General features: G+C 44.1%; 3 protein-coding genes across 6 annotated transcripts in view; 1 reads left to right on the top strand and 2 right to left on the bottom strand.

The window, feature by feature from the left end:
- LOC128424282 (stonustoxin subunit alpha-like) overlaps positions 1 to 12,484 on the bottom strand; it is a 147,078-nt gene that overhangs the window by 18,229 nt on the left and 116,365 nt on the right. The gene's annotated exons all lie outside the window — the stretch shown is intronic.
- LOC128398366 (GTPase IMAP family member 1-like) lies at positions 1,034 to 2,590 on the top strand. The gene is made up of 2 exons (XM_053359373.1): positions 1,034 to 1,067; positions 1,239 to 2,590. The coding sequence occupies exons 1-2, from the start codon at positions 1,034 to 1,036 to the stop codon at positions 2,213 to 2,215; spliced, it is 1,011 nt and encodes a 336-aa protein (XP_053215348.1). The 3' UTR covers positions 2,216 to 2,590.
- Positions 4,115 to 11,171, bottom strand: LOC128424300 (GTPase IMAP family member 9-like). 2 transcript variants are annotated; one of them, XM_053410323.1, is made up of 3 exons: positions 10,949 to 11,038; positions 7,411 to 7,475; positions 4,116 to 6,114 (listed from the first exon to the last, which is right to left on the bottom strand). In XM_053410323.1, the coding sequence occupies exons 2-3, from the start codon at positions 7,448 to 7,450 to the stop codon at positions 5,462 to 5,464; spliced, it is 693 nt and encodes a 230-aa protein (XP_053266298.1). In that variant the 5' UTR covers positions 7,451 to 7,475; positions 10,949 to 11,038; the 3' UTR covers positions 4,116 to 5,461. The 2 variants fall into 2 exon arrangements, with proteins under 2 accessions (XP_053266297.1, XP_053266298.1); XM_053410322.1 differs by lacking the exon at positions 7,411 to 7,475 and having other exon boundaries at positions 4,115 to 6,114; positions 10,949 to 11,171.

Here is a 12,484-nt window from a genome sequence, read left to right as displayed (position 1 = left end):
ATTCAGTAGGACTTGCTCCTGAGCAGACTTGGTGAAGGTTGCACTTGGAATTGCAATTCAGCAATTCTGTTGACTTTAGCAAGCCCTGCACTGGGGTTGATGTATCACCATAGAGGTTGCACCCACGCCCTGCCTTCGGCTCACGGGGCAGGCTGGCTTTCAAACAAATGAGTAACTTGCATTGTTTGCAGGAACAAATCCTGGAAGACTGTCGCCTTGAAGCAAGAAAATTGCCACGGGAGAAAACATGTCACGTGAACCATTGCTGAAAACCTCAGAGGTAAGCCCCAAGAAAGGGTGGGCAATTTGCTCTTGGATCATTTAACAGAAAGGAGAGTAGAAAGGTAATTCATAGAATCATAGAACTGTAGAGTTGGAAGGGGACCCAGGGGTCATCTAGTCCAACCCCCTAAAATTCAGGAAACACAGTTAAAGAATCACTGACAGGTGGCCACCCAGCCTCTGCTTTAAAATCCCCAAGGAAGGAGAGTGCCTTCATTGCAGATCCTTTAGGTACCAAGAGAAAAAGTTTCTCTTCAGCCAGGCCTTGGGCTGATTAACTTTCTATGGCCTTTTAAATGTGTTTGTGGGAACGGAGTTATTGGTTTGTTTTTGTCCTTGTTTCATTATGTATTTTGTTTTCTCATTTCGTATTTTTATGATGTGAAAAGCCCTGTACTTTTTGGATGAAGGGTGACATACAAATTTAATAAATAATAATAACCAGGGGATTTTTTTCAGCTGGAGCTCAGCTGCGGTACCTCTCAGGTGTGTTAGTGTTACAGAACAAGGGAGAAGTTTTTGGTGAGCTCCAGCAAACTCTTTTTTCTACAAAAATAGCACGGATCATAATGGATGTTGTGATTAATTACACAATACCACACTGTTCATTTCAACACAAAGGCCACTAATTTTAATGGGAAGGAAATACAGTGGAACCTCGGTTGTCAAACACCTCAAACATTTCGGGTTTTGAATGCCGAAAACCCGAAAGTAACTGCTCCAGTTTTCGAATGATTTTTGGAAGCCGAACATGCTATGCGGCTTCCTTTTTGAGTTTCCCTATTGTACTGAGGCTTCCATATTGAGTTTTCGGTTTTCAAATGTTTTGGAAACGTTCTTCCGGAACGGATTACATTCGAAAACCAAGGTACCACTGTATCATCAGACAAGCAGCAGAAGCAAATCCCCATCCTATTCTCCTGCCTGATTTCCATCCCAAACAACAAACAGGTGAGCTGCTGCCATTTTCACCCCTCTGCTTCGCTGGACGGCAGTGAGGTGTTGCCTTGAATATCAGAAAAGGGTTGAGGTTCATCTGGAGAGAACTCGAACCCTATGGTTGCTGATCTCCTGTTCCCTAACATCTCCTCCATTGCTCACAGGAGAAGACAGAGAACTGAGGATAATCCTCGTCGGTAAAACAGGCTGCGGGAAAAGTGCCACGGGAAACACCATCCTTGGCCGGAAAGAATTCGTGTCGGTGCTTAGGCCAGGAACAACAACTGTGACCTGCCAAAGAGGCCAGGGGACCTGGAATGGCAGGACTGTCTTGGTGGTGGACACAGCAGATATTTTGAGCTCAGGTGCCTTCAGTGCTGAAGAATTAGCAGCCGAGATCATCCGTTGCATTGAGCTGTCCAGGCCTGGTCCCCACGCTCTGGTTTTCGTGACTCAGGTGGGCCGTTTCACAGCAGAAGATGAGGCGGCAGCGAAGCAAGTCCAGGATGTCTTTGGCTTGGAGGCCACCAAGCACATGGTGGTCTTGTTCACCCGCAAAGAAGATTTAGGTGGAGGCTCCTTGCGGGATTATGTGGGGTGGTCAGAGAACAAGGCTGTCAAGGAGCTGATGGAGAAATGTGGCCGCCGCTTCTGTGCTTTCAATAACAGGGCAGAAGGGGAAGAGAGGGAGGAGCAGGTCTCCGAGCTGATGGACATGATCCACGACATGGTTCAGGAGAACGGAGGAGGCTATTACATCAACGAGCTGTACTTGGAGCCCGACATAACCAATGCAGATCTCAGGAGTTACATGACAGAGAACAGATGGGCCAGGCGAAGAGCAGAGCAGGTTTCTGGCAGGAGGCAGAATGTACTGCGTCTCATGGCAGATTGGTTGTTGGTCGCTGCGGGGATTGCAATTGGGTGCGCTTTGCTGGGGTACATTATTTGGCGTGTGTTTTCTTACTTTCATGTTGGGTCATCTGCCTCCTAAAATAGCTCATATTGGTCTTTCATACCCTCTCCAGCTGTTTTTGGCCTACAACTCCCATCATCCCTAGCTAGCAGGACCAGTGGTCAGGGATGATGGGAATTGTAGTCCAAAAAACAGCTGGAGACCCGCATTTGGGAAACCCTGGGATAGAGTGTCAGACTAGGAAATCCCTGACTGCTCAGGGTTCAGATCCCCAACACTCAGCCATGAATCTCACTGGGTGACCTGGGGCCAGTCACTCACTCTCAGCTTAAACTACCTCACAGTTTTGTTGTGAGGATAAAATGGGGAGGGAGAGAATTATGAACCCCTTGGAGGAAAAGGTGGGATATAAATGTAATTAATAAAGAAATAAACTCTTGTGTGGCAAGATGAGCAACATAACTTAACTTGGAAGGTTAGAGTTCAGTGAGAGGCAGTAGTGGTTCGAATGTCAGGCTCAGAGTTAGGAGAGCTGGGTTCGAATCCCTGCCACTCAGCCATGAAGCTCACTGGGTGCTCTGAGTGCCATAGGTTCACCACCACTGCTCTAGAGCAATTGCCTTCAATGGCTTGAAATAAGAACTAAGAGGACCCACTATTTAAATACGTGACCAGAAAATGGGGGTGGGGGGGTTGTGCAGAGAGGGGGCTGCTATCCGTGAAAGGCTCTGGCTGCCTTTCTTGAAAATGCTCTGGCCATGTCAAGTTGATTTCCCAAGGCGGCTGGCTTTGCACCAAAAGCAATGTGTAATCACATCTGGCTTTCTTCCTGCCTCACCCAAAAGCAACTTCCTGTGTTCTTCTCAACCTACATGGCTTAAAAGCCATGCTCAGTTTTTCTCCTTCTTGCAGTGATACGGATTCACATGACTCTGCAACAAAGCTATTTACCAAACCAAAGAAGCCTAGAAGAGTATAGAATGCGGCCTTGGGGGAAGGAAGACCCCTCTGTGCTTGTGTGTGAGTTCAAGACTGTGCAAAAAGGGGGGTCAGATTTCCTAGAAGTGATGAACAGAATCTAGGAGCCACTATGTAAGATGAGCCCAATATTTGGATCTGGCCAGGGACCCACCTAGTCCTGCATCCTGTCACAGCCACACACTCCTCACCTGTGATTCCCAAACAGTGGCATTCAGAGGCGATTGGAGACTCTGCTGCTCTTAGGATATGTGGTTCCAGTGGCGTAGGAAGGGGGGTGGGTGAGTGCAGACAGCCCCGGGTGTCATCACTGAGGGGGTGACAAAATGGCACACCGCGGTGGGCAGCACTTACCGCGGGGCCTGGCCGGCAGCGCCCCTGAGCCACGCGTCTCTCCTGGGAGTGGCGTAGTGGCGTGAGCACCTGCAGGCTCCATGCTGCCCGAAACGGCAGCTTTGGGCTTGCGTCTGCCAGGCAGACTCCGCAGAGGCTCCAGGCAGTGTGCTCTGCTCCGGGCGGCCAAGCAGCTAGCTACGCCACTGTGTGGTTCCAGCCACAAATACAATCTGAGCATAGGGTGGAGAGGCTTGCAGTATGAACACCCCAATAAATCTTGCTTCCAGTTCTCGCTATGCAGAACTGGCAAAACTGACATATAAGCTACGAGACAAGGATAACTGTGACTTTAAAGATGAATGGGAACCCTTTACAAAGTATTTGAAGATGCAAGAAAGCGAACTGGACTCCTTGGCTGGCTTTGAATAAACATTCCCACACTTTTTCTTGATAACCATCAGCTAAATAGTTTGAGGATCTCTACAACTGTGTAACATGCAGAAAACAGCATTCTTAGAGAAACCAAAGACTGGAACTGAGGGAAGCCGGGGTGTGTGTGGGAGGGTAGGGGGAAGGAGGAAAAATGGGGGGGGGGATAAGGATGATATGTTTCTGGATAATATGTTTTGTTTTAATTTTGAATAAAATTTTTAAAAATAAATGAATCTTGCTCCCCCACTTTGGGTCCAGCACAGAGCAAGGCGAGGGCTTACTAGGATAGCTCAGTTGGTAGAGATCTCAGGGACGTGGGTTCAAGCCCCACTTTGGGGGGAAGAGTCCTTCATTGCAGGGGTTGGACTAGATGGCCCTTGGGGTCCCTTCCAACTCTGCCATTCCATGATTCTTTGTTTTTCTGGGCAAGTCCCTGCAGGCAGGCATCCCGTGGTCAATGGGCTTTGGTCAAGTCAGGCAGAGACAGACCCAGATTGCCACAGGTTTGGGGGCGAGGGGACCAGAGTGGGCAGGGGCTGTCAGGAAGATGGAAGCAGGGCTATTGCAGTGGTTCTCAAACTGTTTACTCTGGGCTAGACTTTCAGAAGAAAAATTTGTTCACATTGTTGCAGGCAAACATGCTGTACAGTGGTACCTCGGGTTACATACGCTTCAGGTTACAGACGCTTCAGGTTACAGACTCCATTGGCTAAAGTGGTGCTTCAGGTTAAGAACAGTTTCAGGTTAAGAATGGACCTCTGGAACGAATTAAGTACTTAACCCGAGGTACCACTGTAGTTCCTGGGTCTTGCCAATAAAACTCACACACGTTGCAGGATTCCCCCCCAAAATAGACCAGAGACAATTAATATTTCATCCAGCAGAGCTTTACTGCTACTGAAGGCAGATGAGCATCATGGTCACAAATCCAACACATTCAGAATTGGCACAGTCCATAAGAAATCCACTTGCAGACTTCAACTTACAATAACCTATAACAAGTCTAAGCCTTCACACTAAGCGTACTATGTACAGAACAGCACAGTAGAAGGAAAAGAAAGAAAAACAGAAACCCAGGCTCCTTCTGGCCTCAACTTTTATAGAAAGAAAACAAAACAGAAGCAGTTTAAGGCAGCTGTACTCAGCTTCTCTGAAGGAATAACCCAAACATCAGGAACCTTCTGCTTGTTTCTTTCAAACAGAGAAGCTTCCAGAACATTCTTGAATTAAATAGAATAGGAAAGATCTTTCTGCACTAAGAAAATGCAAACTGACAGTTATTAATATTGCAGTTGTTGTATAAGGGAAAGTAATGGAAAGTAATAAGATTTTGGAATGCAGAAATAAAGAAAATAATCAAGTCATCAATTCTAGCATGCGGGGGCCACTATCTAAATTGTATGACCCAGTATTTGAACGATTGGTATTAATAATTGTATTATAAATTGGTATTGTTATAATGAGGCTATTATTGGATAGTAATTGAAAACTAATAAAAATTATTATTAAGAAAAGAAAAGAAAGCGGTGGTGGGCAAACATATCTCCATCCTTGATTCCCGACTCCTCACTGCCGATATTACAAAATGTTACAGCAGGAGCTAGAGCTGTCCTTTCTGAATTGTTCTTCGGTGTACATTGGTGTTCTGCCATTGAGTGCCACCAAGCCATCAATCATCTCAATGAGCTCCTTCACCTGACTCTCCTTTTCTTTTTTATCAGCCACATTGTTAAAAGCAATCAATCGCCCTTCGGACATCTCAATCAGATCCTTCAGGTGCCCCTCAGTGCCTCGTATGAACTCATTTATAGTTAAATGATTCCTATCTAACTCATCTTTATAGGTGAATAAAAGAATCAGATAGTTCTTTCCTTCATCCTTGAAGAGGCTTTTCACTTCCTGAAATATTTCCTGGTCCTCCTTTGTGATCTTTCCCGCTTTTATCACGATGAGGATGGCGTGAGGTCCAGGAGAGACCATATCAATGCACTCCTTAAGCTCATTTTGCGTGAAGCATTTCTTAATTTTTGTATCAAAGAACCCAGGTGTGTCAACAACAACAATTGCCCTGCCACCTACAGTGGCTTCTCTTCCTTTGCAGGCCTTGGTTGTTGAATCAAAATTGGATGTGCTATTAAATTTCTCAGCCCCCAGGATGGTGTTTCCTGTTGCGCTCTTCCCAGATCCAGTTTTGCCAATGAGCAGAATTCTCAATTCTTTGTCTGCTCTGGCTAAATAAGAGATAAAAAATACCATGTCAGCAAAGTTCCTGAGACTAACACACACACACACACACACACACACACACACACACACGTCTTACAAATGTTTCATAGGTGTGCTACTTATTAGTTACCTAATTTGTTTTACAAGAAAGGCGATTCTGACTTAATGTCAAGAAGAACTTTCTGGTGCCAAGAGCATCAGACTTTCCTTTCGTGGAGGTTTTTAAGCAGAGGTTGGCTAGCCATGTGCCACGGGTGCGGTAGTTGTGATTCCTGCATTGCAGGGAATCAGACTAGATTAATAAACAACTACCTGACTTTTAGGGACGCCGGTGGTGCTGTGGTCTAAACCACTGAGCCTCTTGAGCTTGCCAATCAGAAAGTGGGCGGTTCGAATCCCCGCAACAGGGTGAGCTCCCATCACTCGGTCCGTGCTCCTGCCAACCTAGCAGTTCGAAAGCACGTCAAAGTTCAAGTAGAAAAATAGGTACCGCTCCGGCGGGAAGGTAAATGGCGTTTCCGTGCGCTGCTCTGGTTCGCCAGAAGCGGCTTAGTCATGCTGGCCACATGACCCGGAAGCTGTCTGTGTGTCTGCGGACAAACGCTGGCTCCCTCAGCCTAGAGTGAGATGTACATGCAACTCCAGAGTCGTCCACGACTGGACCTAATGGTCAGGAGTACCTTTACCTTTACCTGACTTTTAGAAGGCGGCTGGGGCCCCCCGGCCAAATGGGCAGGGTATAAGTAATATTATTATTATTATTATTATTATTATTATTATTATTATTATTAGATGACCCTTGGGGTCCCTTCCAACTTTGCAGTGCTGTGATTCTATTCAAGCTACAGTGGAACCTCTGTTTTTGAACGTCTCCATTGACAAGCATTTCGGAACTCAGACGCCGTAAACCCGGAAGGAAATGCTTCAGTTTTCAAACACTTTTCGGAAGTTGAACATGCCGTGCAGCTTCCATTTTGAGTTTCCATATTGTGTTGAGGCTTCTGTATTGAGTTTTCAGTTTTCAAACATTTCAAGACTCAAATGGTCTTCTGGAATGGATTACGTTCGAAAACCGAGGTTCCACCGTACAAGGGAAATTTCCTACCCCTAGTTCTCTTGCCAGTTGAGGGTGCACAGAAAATGTGTTGTGGTGTTTCTTTCCAGTGGGCCCCCTGACCACAGTTTCTACCCTCTGAATGATCCAAGGAGAAGACTTGTTTGTGGCCACCTTGAAGTCATAAGCAAACCATGCAGCATTTGTTTTGCTACCTCAGGATGGTCAGTATCAGGAAAAGACTCACCTTTGGCCATGCTGCCTGTCGCAGAAAGATAAGCTGCCATCAAGGTTCACGGCAGTCCAGAAATTCTGCATTAAAACACCAAAAAGTCATTTGCAGAACTCCTGGGGGACTCTCAGTGTTGGAAACTCAGTTTCTCTCCAGGGACTTTCCTGCTACTGGAGTCCTTAGTCAAAAACAAAGTTTGGGGAATACGTAAATTGGTCCTCTCTGATACTTAAGACTGGTAGCTAAGGAAGCAACATTCAATGAGCTAAAGGTTGCTGGCCCTCTACCTTGGCTCCAGTGAAAACAAATGAACTCCTTGTGAGGGATCGAAGTCCAAAAGGGAACCGTAGAAACTGGAAAAACCAAAACTTAGAGGTCCTTCCATTCCCACTTGTTGTACAAGGCAAGAACGATTGCAGATAAGCTCAGTTCTGGGTAAACATGGCTACAAATCAAATTCTAAACTGAATGACTTCACCTGAGAACGCCCCTTCTACATTCTAGCCACACCGAAGTGGGAGCAAGCTTGTTTTCTATTTCTCTCTTCTTCTTTTTTTATAAGATATTTATTAAAAGTTTAACAATTACAAAGAAGAAAAAAAATAAAAATAAAGAAAACAATAAGGAATTACAATACATCAAAAAATAAAAAGCAAAATAAAAAACAATACAGCACAACAATAAAGAAAAAAACCAAAAACATTTAAAACATTTAAGAACAAAAAACATTTAAAAACACATCCAGTATTTCCATATCTTTGTCTTTCATTTACTTGTTTCATCGACCTCCTCACACCTCCCTTTTTTGTATTCTAATTCAAATTAGCTATTTCAGCAAATCCTTTCCATCTTTCTCAATTTTTGATCTATAATTTACCTTAACCCAATCTGACCTTAAATTTTATACTTTAACCCATTAACAATCCATTTTTACTTAATTCTTTATAACATTTCTGCTAAAACCATGTAACTTCATTCCAGCATCCTTCTAACATTCATTAATTTTACTATATTTTTGTAAATATACTTTAAATTTTTTCCAATCTTCTTCCACCGACTCTTCTCCCTGGTCTCGGATTCTGCCAGTCATTTCTGCCAGTTCCATATAGTCCATCAGCTTCATCTGCCATTCTTCCCTGGTGGGTAGATCTTGTGTCTTCCAGTGCTTTGCAATAAGTATTCTTGCTGCTGTTGTTGCATACATAAAAAAAGTTCTATCCTTCTTTGGCACCAATTGGCTGACCATGCCCAGGAGAAAGGCCTCTGGTTTCTTCAGAAAGGTATATTTAAATACCTTTTTCATTTCATTATAGATCATCTCCCAGAATGCCTTAATCTTTGGGCATGTCCACCAAAGGTGAAAGAATGTACCTTCAGTTTCATTACATTTCCAACATTTATTATCGGGCAAATGGTAAATTTTTGCAAGCTTGACTGGTGTTATGTACCACCTATAAATCATTTTCATTAAATTCTCTTTTAAGGCATTACATGCTGTAAACTTGATACCAGTGGTCCATAACTGTTCCCAGTCTGCCATCATAATATTATGCCCAACATCTTGTGCCCATTTAATCATAGCAGATTTCACCGTTTCATCTTGAGTATTCCATTTCAACAGCAAGTTATACATTCTTGACAAATTCTTAACTTTAGAATCTAACAATTCTGTTTCCAATTTTGATTTTTCCACCTGAAAGCCTAATTTTTTGTCCAAGTTATATGCCTCCATTATTTGATAATAATGGAGCCAATCTCGCACTCTATTTTTTAATTTTTCAAAACTCTGCAGTTTTAGTCTATCTCCCTCTTGCTCCAGAATTTCCCAATACTTCGGCCATTTGGCCTCCATATTGAGTTTTTTCTGAGCCTTTGCTTCCATTGGTGACAGCCATCTCGGAGTTTTATTTTCTAACAAATCTTTGTATCTTATCTAGACATTAAACAGTGCTTTCCTGACAATATGGTTTTTAAACGCTTTATGTGCTTTAACCTTATCATACCACAAGTATGCATGCCAACCAAATACATTATTAACCAAATACATTACTACATTATTACATTATAATAATATACATTATTAAATATATTAAATATTTATATTAAATATAAATATAAATAATATACATTATTAAAACCTTCCAAATCCAACACGTCGGTATTTTCAAGAAGCATCCATTCTTTCAGCCAACAAAAAGCGGCTGATTCATAATAAAGTTTAAGGTCTGGCAGGGCAAATCCACCTCTTTTTTTAGCATCGGTTAACATCTTAAATTTTATACGAGGCTTCTTGCCACAGTCTTAAGTCATAAGTAACGAAAATTATTTTAACTTATGATCAGGCCGAGCTCAGTGTGATCCCTGAAGGCAGGCTTAAGGCTTAAAGTTACAAACACGTACAAACAGGTTTACCCCATATGGGAGATGACCTGGGGAACTGCTGTGGCAGCCAACAGTCCAGGCAGGTGAGGCAGGAAGCAGGCAGGACAAAAAGGGGAGGAAGGGGGAAGGCGGCAGGGTGACTTGGCCTTTTGCCAGGTCTGGAAAGGTCACGCCCACCCACTAGTCACATGCAACAGGAAGTTTCAACTGGCTGGACCAAACATTCCCTTGCATGTCCACTCTAGCAAAACAAGGAATGTTGAAATCAATGGAAAATGTAAGGAGCCATATTACGGATTGGTTGCAATACCATCTGTCACATGAAATGTTTAAGATAGATAGAAAGAATGGTTTTTCAGACCAAAGCTCACAATTCAAAAAAGAACTTCTACGAAACAAAGAGAAACTTTTGTTTAAAATGTATAATCTGTTATTAGACTGGGAAACAAAAGACGAGTCCTTTCTGTTGGGGATAATTCAGACTGAAATTCCCAGGTGTCAGAAAAGGTTATTTATGTGTGCCACTATTGCGGCCTGTGTTTTGTTAGCCCCAAAATGGAAAACAGGCGAGGTCCCAACCAAAGAATAATGGCAACTGAAGTTGACTGAATATGCACAGCTTGCAGACTTAACATATAGAATAAGAGAACAAGAAGAAAATGTGTTTAAAGAAGATTGGAAAATGTTTATTGAATATATGGAAAATAATTGTGCACAGCTGAAAACACTGGCAGCATTAAGATAAATTCAGCAGTGTAAATAAGTCTTGATGGATGCAATAATGGAATACCGAATGGTTTAGTTTTTGTAAAATATGCAGGGATTTATGAGATGTAAAATGAACCATGGAAAGAGAAGAAGGGAAGTCATTGCTATTTTAAGGATGTAAAATGAGTATTTTAAATTGTAAAACAGAAAATTTAATAAAAATTATATAAAAACAGAAAGGGGAGAATCCTTGGCATGGATTGTGCCCCCTTTTCCCCTCCCTTTTAGAGCATCGCCCAGGAGGGCAGACTTTGCCTCCAACCACCAACCGCCCCTACAAAACCAGGTGTGGTAGGAGCATTGTGGCATTTGCAAAATATTTTCCCACCCTCCCAATTTCCTCCTGCAGGAGGGATCCCCACCTCTGCTTAATTCCACCAGAACAGAGGGGTGTTTTCACTACCTTGACTTCTGCTGGGCAGTTTTCTCAGCCTGCAGGTGTTCCTGGTCTGGCTGTTTCTCTCTGCAACTTCAGGCAGCCCCTGACTCTCCCCGTTCCTCTCAGAGTTCTGAGTCTGACGCAGGTTTTGAGTGCACAGTAATAGCTGAATGTTGGACATATGGAAAGTGAAAGTCTTTTCTTCTCACTTGATTTATTCAGTTACCCATCTGTAAAAGGGGACCAAAAGAGCCCGGCTGATGGATCAGGCAAAAGACAGACCTGGAAACCAGGTGCCCCGATAGGGAGCTCACAAGCAAGACGTAAGCAGAATGGCCTCATCCACACTTGTGATTCTCAGCAGCTAGGGGTTTTCTTGTGTGTGTGTTTGTGGCTGATTAGCTGCTCTCCCTGTGCAAAGGTCAGAAGGGGGCGGGGTTTCTGTTGAGGCAGGTGATTAGCTGTGGGAGGAGCTTATCAGAGCTTGCAGGGCAGCGGCTGAAGGAGGAGCAAAAGGGTTTTCTTGTGTGTGTGTTTCTTTGTGGCTGATTAGCTCCTCTCCCTGCAGTTTGATCCATCTTTTAGATTTAGGGGAGCTAGTCTCAAACATTTGTTGGGGGAGACCTAGGTTTTTTTTGGGGGGTTATTTGTCCTGTCTTCACGCTTTTTATGATGGAGGACCACTGTAGCCACCCCCAACGACACATTCTCAAGATGGAGGGTGAGGGAACAGCTGCAGTCGCCTGCGGTTCCTGCGCAATGTTTGCCATCTTGCCAAAGGTTGCAGGCAGCTTTACCTGCAGCAATTGTATGTTGATTGCCCTCTTAGAAGACAAAGTCCAGCAACTGGAGGAACGTGTAGCTACGCTCCAAAGAATTAGAGAGCTGGAGCTCTTCTTGGAAGCAACAGAGAACACCGTCTCCACCAAGGAGGAGACAGGGGACACCCCTGAGAAGGAGGCTAGTTCACCAACACAGGTGCCAGATATATGGAGAAACGTGACTCAAAGAAGTAGGAGGCCCAGGGTTCACTCTGATTGTTTAGAAATACACAATCGCTTTGAGGTCCTCTTCCCTAGCATGGAAGACGAAGAACAGACTCCATTTGAGGATCTCTCCCTCATTACAGTCGATCAGGTATATGAAGACGAGCAGCAAAGTCAGTCCTCAGGGAATGTGCAGGTGACCTTGGAACGGACAGCTCACGGAAGAACCCCAACCAAACCTAAGAGGAGGCGTGTAGTGGTGATAGGGGATTCCCTACTGAGGGGAACAGAAGCAGTGATCTGTGCGCCTGACAAGATGTCTCGGGAGGTGTGCTGTCTCCCCGGGGCTAAGATCCAAGATGTAACTGAACGACTGCAAGGAATCATAAAACCCACTGACAAATACCCCTTCCTCTTGGTTCATGTGGGAACCAATGACACTGCAAGCAATAGCCTCCAGAAGATCAAAAGAGACTACGAGGCTCTGGGCAGGAAATTGAAGCAATTAAATGCACAAATTGTCATCTCATCTGTCCTCCCAGTTGAACGACGTGGCCCAGGGAGAGGGAAAAAT

Source organism: Podarcis raffonei, chromosome 12 (genome assembly GCF_027172205.1).
Source record: "Podarcis raffonei isolate rPodRaf1 chromosome 12, rPodRaf1.pri, whole genome shotgun sequence".
Lineage (NCBI taxonomy): Eukaryota > Metazoa > Chordata > Lepidosauria > Squamata > Lacertidae > Podarcis > Podarcis raffonei.
Note: the sequence above shows the minus strand (reverse complement) of the source record. Positions and strands in the feature narration are given on the sequence as shown.

Excerpts from the sequence above, each read along its gene's own strand:
- LOC128424300 (XM_053410322.1), bottom strand. The coding sequence starts at position 11,105 with ATGTCCAACATTCAGCTATTACTGTGCACTCAAAACCTGCGTCAGACT. Across the intron at positions 6,115-10,948 it reads ACTGCCCAGCAGAAGTCAAG|CCAGAGCAGACAAAGAATTG; the intron begins GTAGTGAAAACA and ends TCTCTTATTTAG.
- LOC128398366 (XM_053359373.1), top strand. The coding sequence starts at position 1,034 with ATGCTATGCGGCTTCCTTTTTGAGTTTCCCTATT. Across the intron at positions 1,068-1,238 it reads CCTTTTTGAGTTTCCCTATT|CTGCTGCCATTTTCACCCCT; the intron begins GTACTGAGGCTT and ends CAAACAGGTGAG.